The 18,113-nt window shown below is 41.7% G+C and overlaps 3 protein-coding genes across 5 annotated transcripts in view; 1 reads left to right on the top strand and 2 right to left on the bottom strand.

Moving 5' to 3' along the window:
• Positions 1-753: 753 nt before the first annotated feature.
• Positions 754-8,806, bottom strand: ephx1 (epoxide hydrolase 1, microsomal (xenobiotic)). Of its 2 annotated transcripts, XM_034579647.1 has the most exons (10): positions 8,593-8,806; positions 5,137-5,371; positions 4,837-5,017; positions 4,533-4,751; positions 3,804-3,933; positions 3,358-3,572; positions 2,948-3,056; positions 2,551-2,673; positions 1,221-1,421; positions 754-917 (listed from the first exon to the last, which is right to left on the bottom strand). In XM_034579647.1, the coding sequence occupies exons 2-10, from the start codon at positions 5,317-5,319 to the stop codon at positions 908-910; spliced, it is 1,371 nt and encodes a 456-aa protein (XP_034435538.1). In that variant the 5' UTR covers positions 5,320-5,371; positions 8,593-8,806; the 3' UTR covers positions 754-907. The 2 variants fall into 2 exon arrangements, with proteins under 2 accessions (XP_034435538.1, XP_034435536.1); XM_034579645.1 differs by having other exon boundaries at positions 898-1,421; positions 8,593-8,755.
• Positions 8,807-9,609: 803 nt separating this feature from the next.
• On the bottom strand, positions 9,610-12,877 carry srp9 (signal recognition particle 9). Its single transcript, XM_034579655.1, has 3 exons — positions 12,650-12,877; positions 12,426-12,494; positions 9,610-10,424 (listed from the first exon to the last, which is right to left on the bottom strand). The coding sequence occupies exons 1-3, from the start codon at positions 12,719-12,721 to the stop codon at positions 10,305-10,307; spliced, it is 261 nt and encodes an 86-aa protein (XP_034435546.1). The 5' UTR covers positions 12,722-12,877; the 3' UTR covers positions 9,610-10,304.
• A 4,143-nt stretch (positions 12,878-17,020) lies between these two features.
• The window catches only part of enah (ENAH actin regulator), a 125,929-nt gene continuing 124,836 nt past the window's right edge, over positions 17,021-18,113 (top strand). For both annotated transcript variants that reach the window (XM_034579279.1, XM_034579275.1), the window contains exon 1: positions 17,021-17,551. In XM_034579279.1, the coding sequence (XP_034435170.1) occupies positions 17,547-17,551 (5 nt within the window). In that variant the 5' untranslated portion in view covers positions 17,021-17,546. The remainder of the gene's footprint in view (positions 17,552-18,113) is intronic.

Below are 18,113 nucleotides of genomic sequence, written 5' to 3'. Positions count from 1 at the left end.
GATAACTGAGGTCAGGGCTTTTACAGCACTGTCTGTGTTGGCTTCTGAACGTCCTTTATAGAATAAACTCCAGGTAATGTGCAAAAGCACCATGAATTGTGAATGAAGCACATATATGAACACAATACAAGACACATACCTTTACCATTAGCGCTATGTGGATGCACACAGAAACTGTTTTCAGTGTCCAATACATGTTCATTATGTGAGGTACAATATGTCATTCCCCCCTTCTTCAATTGGTCACATACACTGCATTAAAATCTAATTTAAATAACATGGTTTAAAACTACCCTTGATTTTAGCATTTAGCACTGTTTAGATCCCAGTTAAATCAAAATATTATTGAAGTTTAAAAAACCCATCTCGAATGACATAACTTCCATGCATTAACACAGCAAATGTATTCTGGATACTCATATTCTGAAAACTAAAAAGTACTTTTTTGTATTTTTTTAATAAAACAAACTACGTATATTATAAGTACTTAACATAAACCTTTTGAGGAGATAAAATACTGAAATATCTTTCACAGATGTATACATTAATAGTACAATAATAATCAGTGCTATTAGTCTCGTAAATTGTAGAACCTGAAGTTCGTAAATTGACATAAACCAATGAGATAACATGTTTTGAACACTAACAAATAAAATGAAAAATTAAATGTATATTGAAGGTGTAAGGCGATGTTGCAGTATCACAGTTGTAACTGGATTAAAGATGTTTTATGTTATTAGTTAGAGGAATGCCTGGCACCTTGTCTATGCTGTCAACACAATAACAGCAAGTGCCCCCTGACCTCCCATCTGCAGCTGCTGAGTAAACAAAGCTTGTTGTGGGCAAGTCAGAAACACTGTAAGCATCAGTGGGAGAAATAATGAATGGAGGCTGCTGTCTGCTTTTCTCACTTTAATCTGTTGGGTACAAGTGACGAGGTTGGTTACCAGGTCTACAAATACTCACACAAAGGTCTTTTTGTTCATATACATTGTATTTCAAAATTTTGCAGTCAACAGATCCAGTGAAACTGACAGTTTTTTTATAAACACTGCATAAGACTGACTGTATGATTAGGAATTTCTCTGGGCTACACTATATTATATACAATGCTTGCTAGCTTTAGTCTGTCTACGTAGTGCGCACCACTATGTTGTACTATGTTGTACTTAATACTTTTAGCTCATTCACCTGTTCATCATTCCACTGTCTATTCTTACTTTTTCTTCTCCACTGCCTTGGCGAACTTCTGGATGTCCTCGGCCATCAGCTGGGGCTCTTCCATGGCAGCAAAATGGCCGCCGCGGGCCATGGGAGAGTAGGTCACGACTTTGGGATATTTGGGTTTGAGCCACAGTTCGGGCGTGTACATCAACTCGTTGGGGAAGGAGGCGAACCCGGTGGGAACATGAACTGGTATCCTGAGGAGAGAGGATGAGAGTTACTTATGGAGTACTCTGCTTTCATGAGCTTCTTGAGAACATGAAACTGAAATATTTGAACAAGCTGTTCGGAGCAGCCCCTTGGTGTGATGTCACTGTTGGAAAAACTAATGATATTAAGGAAGCAGCGTTTCTAATTTAAATCAGGTTTATTTAGTTACATAAAAAGAGGGTGTAAAGTTCTAGAAACTAAGTGATTAATTAGAAAAATAAACAACCTTTATTGAAAGAAAATATATAATTGATGCCAATCCTTGATATCTAAACAAAAAACCCTAACAAATGTAAAATGGATTCCACCAGTCCAGTTAGCTCGATTAACAGTCAAGATCAGCCAAACATGAAATAATGAAAATGTGTGACAATTTTAAATGTTGAACATGAATTTTTGAACTCCATATAATGGTTTATAAAGGTTTGCCTGTGACAGATCTGTGGCACAGGACTCGTGTTTCTTGACTGCATAGGGAGTCATTTAAAAAGATAAATTATTGTGTGTGAGTGTATGTTCCCTGTCCGCAACAATCAATATGTGTGGAGTTGTTGATGCTCTCCGACCCTGTGACTGCGAGTGCACAGGAAGGCTGCTGCAGATGTAGAGAGAAGGAATAGCTGAACTTGACTGTTCTTTAAAAAAAAATTATTTTGTATGTTGCCATTGTTCGGCAAATGTGCTATGTTCTATTGTCTTTTAACTTCTTTTCATCATTACAAATAAGATGATTATTTTATTATCCACATGCCTTGGGAAGTGGGCAGAAAAGGAAGTGATTTGGTCGGCCGCAAACCTAAATGTTGAAAATATTAAAAGGCATGTGTACAGTGATGTAATTGTAAATTGTAAATCATGAAGCCTGCATTAGGGCACGGTGGGTGAACCTCCGCCACACTTTCACCTCCAATCTGTGAGAGCGAGGAGGCACATAAAACCTTTGTCTCCTGTGACGAAGCAAATCACAGCAAAGATTCGTGTGGAGTCCAAGTTTGGTGAACTTTGACCTGCAATATTCGCTTTACATCAGGTATGTGTGACTGTGCCCAAACACTGTTAATGATTTTGTTTGTCTGTCACCAATTGGTCACCATAAACTCTTTCTTTGTCACTCACTTAGTGTGCGGACGATCAAGACCTTTGCCCACGTTTTCCTTGTAGAACCTCATAGACGGGATGATGCATCCAGAAACCCAGTAGATCATAACATTAGTCAGGAGGTCGTCCAGAGAGAACTTCCTATAACACATTGCACAAACAATATTTAATGATATAGCAATTACAAGAATGGTTCTGCTATGAGGCCACTGAGTTGGTACTGTGGTAAAATCTGACTTAACCTTTTCCAAACAGTTCTATTTAACAATTGAATGCATATACAGCTACCACCAAAGATATGATATACTATTAATGCATATTTGTAAATGATAGTTTGATACAACATCTTCATACTGATGACAATGCAGGGGATGTAGTTAATGGCACATATCAGCACTGACTCCCCACTGGGTACCTGGTTAGTCCGCCGTCCTCCAGGTTCCTGAAGTCCCGGTTGGTCCATGTGGAGAACTTCTCCAGAATGTAGGCAGCCAGACCCACTGGGGAGTCATTCAGTCCTCGTCCTGAGAGGAAACTCAGAGTCAGAAATGTGCTAATCAGTCAAAACTATTTGTACATGATTAGATTAAAGGGTCAATTAACCCAGACTACTTAACCCTTGAAAATAACCTGCTTGCAGTGTTAGTGGATCATGGAGATTAATATTTGAAAACCTCTGCTCCTGGAACCAGTTTCTACTTACACATAGATCACACATGGGGCCAGTGTGTCATTTCTTTTGATCAGTTAAGAGAAAATAATCTCATGTTGCAAGTCGCAGCTTTCCTGCTTCAAATTCAGTGGAAACGGGCCCCAGATCCTTACCCGCGGTGTCAGGCTTGGTGGCCTGGATGTGCATGTAGCCACTCTCTTTGAGGGACTCCACCACCACTTTGTCCATGAAAGGGTAGAGATTCTGAATGTCCAGGTCAGTGAAGCCAAAGAGTTTAGGGAAGTGGCGGCCGAGCATGATGGATAAAACCACGCGCAGACCAGGCTTTGAGGCTGCGGCAAAGTTCAAATGCAAACCTTTGACTATCCTGAGGTATGACAAAAAAACACAAGTTTAACACTGGGAAAAGAACAGTATAAATACTCTATGTAAATACTGTATAATCAGAGGGCTGGTGTTTCCAGGAGAACTGGTTGTACACTTCAGAAGTTAAACTAGCAAATTTATGTAAACAATATGCTGTGAAACTTCTAAATGATAAGAAACCATATGTACATTTAGTATTTTAGAGTGTCGAGGCAGGTGTTGTGTTTATTACTTGGGCTCCAGCTGGGCCATGTTGGTGGTGACCAGAAAGCCCCAGTCTCCTCCATGAGCGTAGAACTGCTGGAAACCCAGACGCTTCATGAGCTTGTGGAAGATGTTCGCCGCACAAACTGAATCAAAGCCTGTTCACAGACACACACACATTCAGATATTACAGCTCCCCATAAGTGAAGCCGAACTGTCTTGAATGCCGACGCTGGCTGCAGTGTTGGTCATAAACCCTGCCTCCTCCTTGTTAGTCGATGGAATATGGACCAAACTAAAAACTCAGAGTACACGACAAATCTTTTTTTTTTATCTTCTGATAAGAATAATTAATATTAATTATAAATAGTTATTTTAGGCTATAAAAATGAGGTGAAGAATCATGACTGACAGATGAGACTGACTTGCGATTGGTCGTTTTTGTGTGTGTCAAAGGACTCTGCTACTATGACTCCGCTACTATGACTCCATCACCCCATTGATATCGTCAATGAATATTTTATTTGAATATTTTGTCATCATTTCTGGATAGTGGAAGGTAGTGGTAACGCGTCGTCCATCTTTATATACAGTCTGTTTTGCGTCTAGAACTAAAGTATTTATCATAAGCCTTAAATTGTCAGTTCTTATACCCTTTTACTAAGAGAATTTATATTTTATCTAGCTGTAATTTTGTTGAAATGATGCTCAATGGACAAAAAATTTGGAAAAAAAGAAAAGAAACTCCCACACTCACCTTTCTTTTGTGGTGCTTCAGAGAAACCATACCCTGGTATGGAGGGACACACCACCTCAAACACAAGGTCGTCCGGGTTGGTCGGCTCTGTAAGCAGTGGGATCAACCCGTAGAACTCATAGAAAGACCCAGGCCAGCCGTGAACCATTATCAGAGGAATAGCAGTAGTTCCCTCTGGCACCTTTTTGGGCTTCACATGCAGGTAATGGACATCAATACCTGTATGGAATTTGAATTAGTATGAATAGGTTGGAGATATGACAGTATCTTCCTCAAGAATGTATGGGCAGCAGTGCGGCCTCACCTTCAATTTTGGTTTTAAAGTGGGGGTACTGGTTGATTTTGTCAATTTGTCTCCTCCAGTCAAAGTCGTTTCTCCAGTAAGACACCACCTTCTCCAAATAGTTGGAGTTGAAGCCATATTCAAACTGGCTGTCCTCCAGTGCGGCAACAGGACGCGTCTGATCTATCCTACGATACAGGTCCTGACAGGAAAGACAAGGCTCTGTGAAGACTGTGAAGGCTCTCACAATCTTTCATTTTGTATTGTGGTTAACTACATCATGAATAAATGCTATGATGACAAACTAGGAGGGAATCTGACCTCCAGCTCTTCAGCACTGGTGGTGACTTCAAATGGGCGGATGGTGGTGTCCTCCTCACCATCAGGGGTTGCTCCAGTTACCCACCAGCCATCCACGGCCTTCAGAACCTGGTTCTTGCTCCTCTGAACCAGGTAGTAGATAAGCCCTCCAACCACTACACCAACCAACACCGCTGTGAACATGGTGCTCAGTGTCCACACCAGGACAAGAATGGATGGATGGAGAAAGACAGAGCTGGACAAGGGAAAGGGTGAGACAGCACAAAGACATGAACTGTCACTTCAGAGTGTATTCAGACCCCTTCACTGTTTGTTATCTCCACCAAATACTTGATAACATTAGCCTTGGTGAGGTATTTCATTTCATTTCAACTTGGCCCATCAATCTACACTCAGCAACATATAATAATATTGAAAACCAAATTTTAGATTTTTGGGGGGACGATTTATTAAAGATCACAGACTGAAATCTCTAATTTACAAAAATATACAAATCCTTAGTTTGCAGAAGCCTCTTTTACAGCAATTACAGCTCTGACTCTTGGTTATGTCTCCACAAGCTTTGTTCACCTGGATTTGAGCAGTTTATCTAAATGTTCCCCTTCTTTAGATGAGATGGTTGGTGTTTGTGAACTACGTCCCCCGACACATGTTCTGTGGGTTTACCTCTGGGGACACAGACTTGACCTGGACTTGACCCTCCCACAGCCCCAGTGTCAGGTCAGGTTTTCTTGAAGGACCTGTCTGTATTTGACTGCATTCATCTTTGCCTGAATTCTGATGATTCTCCTTGTCCCCGCCCCAATAGCCTGATGTTGAAATCACAATGCTTCACCACAGGGATGGACTTTGACCACCACATTGTTTACCAGACATAATGGGCCTCATGCAAGAACATGTATTCTTATCCTGAACCTCTCTTACATTGGTTGGTATTGTGAGTTTGTAAGAACATGACACATCAGATTAAGAAAACGCTTCTTACTTCAGAGAAGTGTGTAAATGACCTGCTGGAAGACATTTCCCAGGAAATAACATATGGATCTTGATTTTTTATTAAATCTGTCATATTTAAAGCACAGATATCTGTGAGTGAGTGCGATTTGGTGCAGCATGAATTTTGGGAGAGTGTTGGGCCTTGATTGAGATATGCAATAGTTACATGTAAAGAGTGAATATTGAAATGTTCTCTTTTGCCTTTATCTAAAGTAAGTTGGATTCAGCTTATTGTACCTAATATAGTCAAAAGAATAAACAAGTCTGACAAACTCAACAAATACTTGACAATGAAAGATGTACAGAGGTCACAAAACCTTAAGCTTGAAATTGAACTTGAAAATGAGTATAAATCAAAGATGGAGAGTAGCTGATAGATACCAGAGAAGACAGTGGTAGGTCTAGCATCTTTTGTTGTAACATAATAATCTACCAATTGTGTAAAACTGCAACACATGCACTTGCTTAAAATTGAAATGAGTTAGGAGGAAATAAGGCAGATATTTGAAGACTGCAGCCTGACAATAACACAATTAGCAGGTCTCAGTGTTACCTTCTCTACCAGTGATGTAATGTGAGTCTGGGGGACGCAGAGTTTATTAGTCATGAGTTTAGAGAAAAATGTGGAGGCAGCCAAACAAAGGGGTTATTGTTACTGTTATTGTGGTTGCGGTCCACTGAGAGGATTTAATAAAGAACAGGCTGACCAGGCCACTCACTCAGCCACAGCTACTGAGAGCTGCATGACAAAGAATGTGTTAACTCATACAGGAGGGCTGCAGGCATGTAAACACAAACACACACACACACACTATATGAAAACTAAAGTACTTGGTGATACAGATGCACTGTTAAAACTATTAATCGGTTCTGTAACTGTTAATGCTATCTTTCCATAATTTGCTTTAAGTTGTTTTATATCTTTTACAACTGATACAAACACACATGCACACAAGCACACGCACACACACACACACACACACACACACACACACACACACTAACCCTAACCCTGACACACACAACCTTGCACTTGTATCTCAATGAGGACACTCTTTGGAGTGATGCATTTCCTAGCCCCTTACCCCAACCTTAACCATCAAAACAAAATGCCTAATCCTTATCTAAATCAAATTCTAACCCAACCCTAACAGCAAGTCTTAACCCACAAACAGTCCAGTGAAAGTTCGTCACAAAAGTGAGGACCGACCAAATTGTCCTCACTTTACCAAAAAGTACTCACTCTGTTAAGTCTAAAAGTCAAAATTGTCATCACTAAGATATCTGTAGTACACACACACACACGCACACAGATTTGCACAGCACTTTGGACAGCTCAACCTAAACCTTATCTGTACACCTAACCTTAAAGGTTCAGTGTGTAAGATTTATGTGAAAGGGATCTATTGGCAGAAATTGAATATAAAATAAGTGTCTGCAAGCCCCGACATTCAAATTTCACTCAAAATGGCGTCATTCACACCATGTTTTTAGCCTAAATTCCTCTGATATCCCGCCATTTCGAGAGAAATTTGAATGTCAGGGCTGGCAGACACTTGGATGACACCACAGGAGCAGTACGGAGGCATGTTATGTTTGTTTCTGTTGTAATTTTTACATTTGAAGAGGTGGTCGCCATTTACTTCAATTTTATTGGATTCTGCTGCAACACTGTTTACCCCTGAGACTCCAAATCTGTTTTGTGGACTCAAACACTTCACCCACCCCTCTATCAACATAGTGGTGGGGAGATGATGAGTGACTTAAAATTGTTTGGTGAACTATCCCTTTAATAGAGAAGGTCCTATAGAGTTAACGAAAACGAGAACACACACACACACACCTCCTGTGTGCTAACCGAAGCAGCTCCTACACACTGTGTGTAGAGCTACATGTCATGATGCTAACACCTTCATGGCTGCAGGTCGCACAGTGGAGCCTGGAGGAGACACTGAGCATGGACTCTGAGGACCTGTCAAACTGTCCTCATAAACACACATGTGTCGCTCCTCGAACTATTGGTGTTTTTCTAGAACATACTGGGGCTGTTCAGCACCAGCAGCCCCCCCCCCCGCCCGCCCATCAACACTGCACACACTGACATTAGAAGTGTGTAATATAAGCTAAAGAACGACACTGTTTAAAAACTACTCTCTGGCTACTTCATCTGCTCGCTTCCCTGTATTTTAGCTAGTTTACGTAAAACACACAGCTGGACAGTGACAAGTTTATAAAACAGTAATAAAGTACGACGCGTGTTTGTGTCGACGAAGTTCACTTTTTTAACTGCGCACACTTTGTTGAAGTGAGCTAACTGTGTCGCGGGGACGTGAATGTGAATCCAAAGCCTGAATCTCGACGCCCGGACCAGTAAGAGACCAGTTTACCTTCAGCACCAGAATCCACTGCTTGATATTGACCGTTCAGCATCTGTTTCAGATAAACGACGACACAACTCACATGTAACACAAGTTTTCCTCTGGCTTCACCTGCTGCTGCTGCTGCTGCTGCTGCTTCTGCTGGTGATGTCCGCCTCTCTGCTCCCGTTCGTTCACTGAACTCTGTCCTGCTCGTGTGGGGACAGAACAGTGTGTGAAAGGGGACGAGCCAACATGGAGCCTCAGTGAACTGAGAACAGCAACTGCAGTGCAAATGAATACATGTAATACAGAGGTTCTAATTATTATAAATGTAGGTTAATAACCTGTGTATTCTCTGTAGATCATTTGTTCTCTACCAGGAGTGCAATGCTAAATAAGTTTGAAATGGGAAATGCTTGAGCCTTACAGAGTGATATACATTTGACTACATATACATTGTTATATTAAGATTATATCTTACTATTATGTTTGGTTTTCGGTAACATTTTCTTTATTTAAGTTTTGTATTTTATGGTAAAAATGTGAAATCTGCAGTCTTTTACGTTTACCTCTAAAAATCAATCAATTTATCGACCTATCATCCATCCATCCTGTTCTTCAGTGTGCTGGGTGGTATTGGGTCATTGTTATCTTGTGGTTGTCTGTCCGACTTATGCTGTATGGGACAAAATGAACTTCTGAAAGGGCCAAATAAACAACACAAGCAATGAAAAGAAAAAGAAATAAAAGAAATAATAAATGTATAAATAAACATGTAAATGAATGAACATTTTAAGTTTGTTTTGAAAAGGCCCTTTCTGTATTTCTACATTTATTTATATTTGTCTACATTTTATTTCTGTGTCCATATGTTAATTTGGAAAGCAGGGCCTTACTCAGTCTAAAGCTGGATTGGTTAAAGCGGTGTCATAGTCAACTGTCTTCTGTTGGCAGGTACATGGCAGTTTTGCCTTTGGCTCTGTAGAGCTACATCTAATATGCAACTTGAAAAAGAAATGTTGCTCAGTTTTTTTCTGAGCACTATCACGTTTCACATTTCTGGTCTTTGAACCAAATAAAACACACCACACCACAAATATGGGAGAGATAGCAGCTGTACTGGGGTAAATAAACATTTATTGAACATGTAACGCAGTTATTTTCTGTATAAGAAATGGCATTTGGAGGCATGTGGGCTTTGAAATCGTGGGTTTCTCCACACAGTTAAATCAGAAGGTCCTGCTTCATCCATGTGGCACAAGTCCATGAGGAAAAACAAAAATAGCAACATAGATGTAAATAGGTGAGACATGTGATGGCCTCACCGTCCGTCCTTTTCATCCCCTTTACAAATAAATAAAAGGCAATAAAGGCAAACTTCTAAGAAATCATAACTGCTTAGACAGCCGCAGGGGATTTTTTCTTCATACATTTTGTCCCAGATACCCCCAACCCCACTCCTTCCCTCATCTTTAGATTTCCTAAACGTCCCCAGCAGCCTTCCCTACTTAGTATTAATACTATCAAAGATGTGATCGAAATGCTTAACGGTGAAAGGTAGGATGACAGGATATTCATGACTAAGAATGTATTCTCATAAACAAATCCTGAGAGAATAAAATATATACAGTATATATATACATCACATCTCTGACAGCATTAAATGAGTGTAGGTGGCCAAATCACCCTCGCCACAGTCCCTCTTCACCATCGCCCCTCTCTCAGACTCCCATGGTAGTGTGCTCTCAACAATCACTGTGTCCTCTGAACTCAGTCCAGGTGCTCGAGAAGGTCAGTGTTCCTAGAGCATCTTTAGTCAGTCTCCATGGAACCACTGTGCGTCTCCTTGGACACCATGAGCCTCATCAGTTTTCCGTGGAGCTTTTCGATCTTCTTCACGTCTTGGGCCTGGTCTGTCTTGTACTGTAAACACTGTAGAGATGGACAATAGACTGAATGAGGACAGTGAGGACATGATCCAGAGCTCAGAGCAGGTCTGAAAGCAGCTTAATTGTATCAGTAACTACAAGGCTTTCAAGGGCCCTAAATAGAACAGACATAACACAGATGTTACTTTTTTCCTGACATTTTATAGAAATTAATACTGAAAGAAAACATGAACAGGTTTCAATAGTTGAAATAAAAGATGTCAGACTTTTTCTGAGCACTCAAAAAACTTAAAATTCGTGTCAGCGAGCACACTCCATGGTTACTGCACAGGAAAGACTTGGGCTGGTCGCATAAAAAGGACACTACAACATTTCAAAGTTTGTTGAGCATCACAATGCCACAAATGGAATTAGCCACGAGGGATTGTGGAGTCTGCAGAATTGATTGTCCAACTATCAGTTGTCCTCATGCCCTTTAACAACATTTCACCATGCTTATTGTGGACACACCAGACACTGAGCAGTTACATCAGAACCACTGACCCCCAAATGCAGTTGTCTGAATATGAGTAAACTTCCAGATGAAAATGTCCTGGGCATTTTTCGTCTGTTTAGTTCTAACATTTCTGATTAGTGGTGTTATTTCTAATATTTAGATAATTTAAGCGTGCTTGGATGCTGCATTAACATTTTGGTTTTCCTCAATAGGAATATAAGACATGGTCGATACAACGGCGATAGAACTCATTCCATCCATGTTTTGACAGACAACAGCAACAGCCAATGATGATGAGAATAGCACCGCGCCGATCATGGGGCTGGGATAGAGTTACAGCCACGTCAGGTTAGGTTTACGCACACAGCACAGAGCCAGAGCAGCAGCAGCACACGTGCTAACATTGTTTTAGCTGGTTTCCACCGCTGAATAATTAGAACCACTGCTGCTTCAGGATCAGGACAGACCCTCATTAAAAGGTCCGGTCGTCCTGTGTCTGAGTCTCTGTCGGAGTCTGCTTCCTCCTCACTCCTCTGACCTGCGCTCACTTTACACTTTAACAATAAACACCATGACTGGTCACAAGTTATTAGGACACGTACAGGACTGATTGTGTTTGTTTGAGTCGCTCTAGTTTATGAGACACGTGTTTAAACCTGCTACACAACACAAGACGTAACGTGACGCGCACAGGGGAACGATCTGGACACATGATCCGACATCATCGATTAATAACTATTTATTATAGGACTAGATGATGAATTTCCCATGTGATTATCAGCTTGTGTGTGAGGAGGGACAGAAACGAGCACAAACACTCACACTCCTGCAGACAGAAGTTCTTCCCGCAGATTATGACGCAGCGAGGCGTTTTAACTTCACTGTTGCGGAGTCGCTTGTTGACCTACATAGTGATACTCCTCAGTGCAGTGGTGCTGATTAGATTTGTATCGTGATATATATCAATATCGACTGATATGAAAACAAATTTCGCGATAAGATTTTTCCCATATCACCCAGCCCTAGCTCCCCGAGGAATTAAGTCTACTAACTTTGGTGATCACTTACCTTTCCTCCTGAACCCAATTCTGATTATTTTTTGTCCAATGCTTTGTCTAATGCTTTTGCATTTACGTTGCAACTAGCAAAACTATGAGCATGTCATCAGATGAGTGCACTGGTGCATTGTGGGAAGGAGTGTTGATACAATTAGTCAGGACAAATAGGTCAACATAACACTAGTGCTTGCTGTTTGAGTGGATTATCCTCAGATACAACACACATAGTTAACATTTCCTTATGGATGTGACCATGTTACAAGTCACTGTAAAGTGTTAACTGCCATCATAATTCATATTTCACACACCACAATTAAATTGAACTCATACCCACAGGAACTGCAATAGATAGTTTATGAAGTATCTTCTGTAATATGTCCAAGTGGATGGTTTAACATTTCACAAATGGAAAAGTAACCACAACTACTTTACACCAACATTTTGTGACATTGATCGATGACTATTAAATATAAAAAGTGTGTTTCCTTACCACGGAGTTGTCGGTCACTTTAATGCAGAGGTTGCCGTCGCAGTGTCTGTACTTGAGAACCACTCTGACCTGTAGACACGACACCACCAAGTTAATCAGACAACTCAAAGTTTAAAAAGTAAATCAGAACAGCGGTTAGCACGGACACGTCGCTAACGAGCTAGCAGGCTAACGAGCTCCCCAGCTAGCATCGCTACCGTGGTTATAAAATGACGTGTTTTCACCTTCATGGGATCTGTCAGGTACAGTTTTTCTGCTGCGCGGGCGAACTCCTCCCAAGTCTGGAAATAAGGCATTTTACTGCGTTTCGCGAGTTCCTGTTGTAGCGAGAAAAGAGTTTGAATCACAGGTTGGAATCAGCCGAACAGTTTCTGAGCCGTGAACACCACATCAGCAGCAGCGCCCCCACAGCCAATCAGAGCCGAGGCAGCGATGGGAGAAATAACGTCCGGGTCACCTTGTCAAACTAATGCACGTCAATGAGAAACGAAGTAAGTTCGTTTTATTATCAGCAAAACGAACCACTGAGTCAAACCTTGTTATATAACTCGCTTTTGTATATGTTTGTCATGTCAGCAAGAAAGTGAAATATGGACTGCAACAATAGAGGAGCAAACAAAATTATCAAATTTCAGTTTAATAGGTAGACTTAACTTTTTGTTTTTTTTTTGTTGATGTCGATTATTAGTAAATGCAGTTTTACCCACACCCGTCGGCCAAGTACCCCTCTGTTCCCTAGAGGAGTTTTGTTTTTAAACTTTTCCACACAGTTTCCTGTGCTGCATATTTTTGAGTCTTACTGCATGTCGCCCTCTAGTGTTCACCCTTATATCTGACTGAAGACGAACGTGGGCCTTTTCCCAACAGGCTGCAGGACTGTCACTTCTACCCTGCACGTGTTTCATAATAGATATGTTGCCACGACAGATTTAATATTTTCCAATCTTTCCAGTTCTTGTGGGTTGCAGGAAGGAGCACTTGAGTGGCCTTTGGGAGCTCCAGGCAAAAGGGACCTTGTGGGCCCTTACATTGCCCAAAACCGAGCACCCCCATGTCACCATCCAAGACGCGTCATACACACAAATTTAGACAGAAAGCAGAAAGCTAACGGCATGTGGACTCATTTAGGAGTTTCCAACTATGTGGTTGTTGGAGCCATGAATAGTCAAAGAAGAATTTTATTATTATCATATTTGTTATGATACAAGGTGTAATGGGTTTGAATTTGGGGTGTATTATTTAGATTTTTTGTTATTTAGCGTTTATTTTTCATCATGTTAATTTGGCAGGAAGTAGGTCACATAGGATATAGGCGGGGTTATAGTTTATATGAGCACCTTTAGATCACTGTGATTGCTTTAATCTATGAGTTTGAAAAAGTTGATACGGATTTTTCAGTATTTCAGTGAATTTTTTGATTACCACTTCATTCAAACTTTAAGGCCCGACCTCAGCCTCTCAGTGACTCGTCTGTTCTTGAAGTCACTACATAGAAGAATTTAAGGGGGCTCTTACAAAATTGTATTTGCTGTGGACCAGCAAAATCAGCCATTCTCTAGGCAGCCTTTCAGCTTGGGGCACCAGACAATTGCCTCTTTTGTCTACCCTGTTGCACCGTCCCTGGATGTAGACATTTATTGTCAAACCAGAAGATGCCATGAGGTCCTTTTTACGTGGAGGAAGTATTCAGATCATTATCACAGCAATACAACAATGTAAAAATGAGGTTAGGTAAGTGTGTACATTTGACTTATTTTAACCAATTAACAATATACTTTATATTTATTACATTCAAATGTGAGCATTGTTTTAGCTGGTAGAGGTGGGGCTAATTCGATGTGCTGACTGTGTTGATACTGTATTGTTGGGTTTTGATAAACTAACCACACGTGTCAGATCCTAATCTGCGATACAATATATCGAGCACTGAATGGTGAGGCCCCTGCTTACATTGCTGACCTGCTCCATCCAAAGGGAAGGTAACCTGGATCCTCTGACCAGGGCCAACTGGTGCTTCAAAGTTGTTGTATTAAATTAAATTTGCTTACCTGCTTATAATCAAAGCTGCCAAATACATATAATATGGAAAAATGTCTCACATACGTCCCTGATATGTTTGCTGTGAAGTATATATAAAAGTGAAGAGGCTTAAATTGGTTTATAAGGACATTATTCTGTTAAACTGTACACAGGCTACTACATTTTAGCTCTCTGGCTGGTTAAAGGCTAAACATGTTATTTCATGGTTTGTCCACCAGATGGAAGACAAGGTATGGGTGTTGTATTGATATGTGATGAACTCAGAAGACTGTATGGAGCTGACTTGAGAGGGTTCATGTCACATTTAGCTGCCTCTCTTCTGTTTTTTTTTTGTCCTGACAGTGTCCTAGAGCGAGAGTGGCAGCAGAGCGAGCTCCCCTCCCCTCAGATTTAATGACATTTAATGGCTGAGTGTGTTAGATGTAACAATAACAGAGCCGGTAAGGAGTGGGTGGCGTGCTCGTGGCTCGTTCATCATCAGCTGAGTCAACTGCAGCTCAGTCACACGAGTTCATGACTTGTATCTATTTCAGAACCAAATCACACGCGGAAATGGAGTCAGTGTGATAGTCAGCACACCCACACATTTCGTTCAATTCAGTTCTGATACTATATTCATCCCTCAAAGCCATTGGAGGCGTTGGGTCTGCAAAACAACAACACACAGGCAACTCACTGCATTCAAGAGTTATTGGGTTGTTGTGCATCACTGTCGGATACAGTCTGAGGCCTCATTTCAAACAGAGGGCCGAACAAGGCCGGCCAGGGCTTTGCCTTGAGCTGGTTCTTATTTACAAGGTCAGACCGGATGGATTTGTGCTGTTCAAGTCACTCTCCTAATCAACATTCTCATGGTGACGTGTGCATTGCACTCCAGTGCAGATGATACAAATAGAGACAGTTTGTCTTATCTGATCATAGAAACGATAACTTGGCAGAGATGTAACATATTCACACAGGATTATTATTTTTTTTTAACCGTGCGTCATCAAAGATTATTTACTCATTTGCAATTGTGACAGCAGCTTAGCAACATCTTTGGACAATTGATTTGGCAAAAACTATGACACAGTTCATCTAGTTATGTGCCACACACACATTTGTGTGGACTTTGCCTTCTGTCTGCTGTGTTCCTGGCTGACAGTTACTAACCACACTGCCTGACTTGGCCCGTCGTCCAGCCCTCTCCTGCTCCTGCCTGCACTCCCTCCAGTTTCAACTTTTCTTCAGCTTCTCAGAGTTGGATGTTTTTTAATTCCTGCGTTTCTGAGCCACGGCAGCTCTGGCTTTTTATTCAAAATGTCATATCACAGATACAGTCACTGAAAATAGACGTAAAAATGTTCAGCAACAAATGCAAACAATTAGCTATGAATCATATTTATATGTATCATTGGTATATAGTTGCTGACTGATTTGCTTTGTCTATATGGTAATGTGGTTGAAGCTGTCTTTGTCCAAACATGTCCAACCACAGGCCATATTCTTGGTCATGTGAATAAGAGACTTTTAATTATCTTGTTTGTTTTTGCCGGTGTCTCATGCACAGTGACATGATCACCACTGATTACTGACGGGATCCTAGATCCTAGAGTTTATATGGAGCTGATGTCTAGTTAGAATTGAATTCATATATTATTTCTGAAGCTATTGTGCAGCATGAGCAGATACAGTAAATTCAATATGCTGCTTGGATCGTTGTAATATTTGCAGGCTGCTTTGGTCCCAGCTCAACATCACAGACACAAACACACAGCAAGGGATCCAACTCAGTTGTCAGGGGCAACCTGTACGTGCTCCGTCCCACAAGTTGCGTCAAATGCTGCCTTCAGGTCCCGTTGGAAATTATCAACCGTTGAAACCGGCAAACACAAGAGACGCACCAGAGGAGCTCCCTATATGCTATACTCAAGTCTACAGATATAAATCAAATTAATGGGCAGCAGAAGCAGGAAAAAAACTAATACTGCTTCTGTATTATAGGCCTAAATTAATCCTGACACCATGAAGTAATGTGTTTTTAGGCTATAATCTATATGCTAAACTACAATGAAATATAACATTAAGCGGTGCACCAAAGACAGTTCTCTTATGTTTCTTAATCACGTAGCTCAATCTATAAATAATAACATCATGACCAACTAGTAATAATCTTTCCGTCACTTTATTTCGTAAACATTGTTTTTTTAAACATGTTTAGATATCGTCCAAGACTGAAGACTAAAGGTGACAGGGTCTGCACTGTCAGGAGCTCAAAACTTACTTTTACCCAATAGCTTTTTTTTTAAACTATCACATATGTTTGTCTTATCCTGTCTTGCCATTGCATTTAAATGATGCTGCATTAATGCATTAATCTGTCGTTTTTGAGTTTAGACAGACAGACAGACATAAAGATAGAAAGACAGACAGAAAGATAGATAGATAGATAAACATACATGCATATACATACATAGAGATAGAGTGCAATATTTATAAAAAAGAACACACACACACACACACACACACAAACACGTATATATAATACACTTATATACAACCACGATTCCCTTCGATGTGCAACAGGCTAATTTAGCCACAAGTGTTTATTTTTTCCCCTCAGTGTGGCATTGATACAATTTAGCATGAGTGCATATTGTGACAGCAGGAGCTTCGAAGTGGGGAGTCTACAGTGCGGCCGTGAACGCATCACGTGTAGCGGCACAGAGCGGCGGCGGAGCGGCACAGAGCGGCAGCAGAGCGGTACCCGAGCGGCACAGAGCGGCAGCACAGCCCCGACACAAGTGCTTCTCAAGAGCCGGAGACACGCCGCGTTAGTCCGCTTTCTCCTCAGTGACTCTTCGCCCCCCCGCGGAGCCGGCGAGGCCCCAGAACATGTAGGATTCGACCGTCTCTGTGTTTTCTTTTCTTTTTTTCCTTGACTTCCACCGGATAGCCTGCGAACTGTGACACCTCCTCTCAGCCTGGTCGGACTCTCATTCATCTGGTCGCGAACCGAGCGGGCGAACTTTAGCGAGAACTACAAACCAAGTGTCGATACCCGCCGTCTGCGACACCCCTCGACCTGACGACGGACCCGCCATGAGGTAAGAGCCGCTCTGAATGTGATGAAGTCGGAGAAGTGACGAGTTCAGGCTCCGCTCAGGAGTCTGGAGCGCAGGGGGGGGTAGCGCAGCTGACCCATCCGAGCTAACGTGGCTTTGGAACGTGATGGACAGCAGCACTGGTTCTTAAATGTCTCCCAGGACCTGTGAGACATCAGTCTCCCAGCAGTCTCACCACACACTGAACATCACCGGCTTCTTAAAGCCACCGGGTTCACTCAGCCTTTTTTTCTGGCGCATTCGTGGACGTGCACAGCTTTTGGGAAATGGCGCATTCCCGCAACCTCCACAGTGTGCGGGGCGGATTCTCCCCCAGCGCCGCCGGTGATGGGGTTTGTGGGGGTGCCACAGTGGTAATTGTTGCGCACCGTGTGTCCCAGCGGCACGTTGCACCTGTGTCTGCGGGGAAATGACAACTAATCCCCGTGTAATGTCACACAACATCATGCCCAACTACCCGCAGACTTCTGTGACACATGTCAAACCAATGGGGGACACCACCTGGGTGCACACATCTGACACCCAGGAGCGAGCGTGCGCCTCC

The sequence above is a fragment of the Hippoglossus hippoglossus genome, chromosome 24 (genome assembly GCF_009819705.1).
Source record: "Hippoglossus hippoglossus isolate fHipHip1 chromosome 24, fHipHip1.pri, whole genome shotgun sequence".
Lineage (NCBI taxonomy): Eukaryota > Metazoa > Chordata > Actinopteri > Pleuronectiformes > Pleuronectidae > Hippoglossus > Hippoglossus hippoglossus.
The sequence above is the reverse complement of the archived record's forward strand: the minus strand, read 5'-3'. Positions and strand labels throughout refer to the sequence as shown.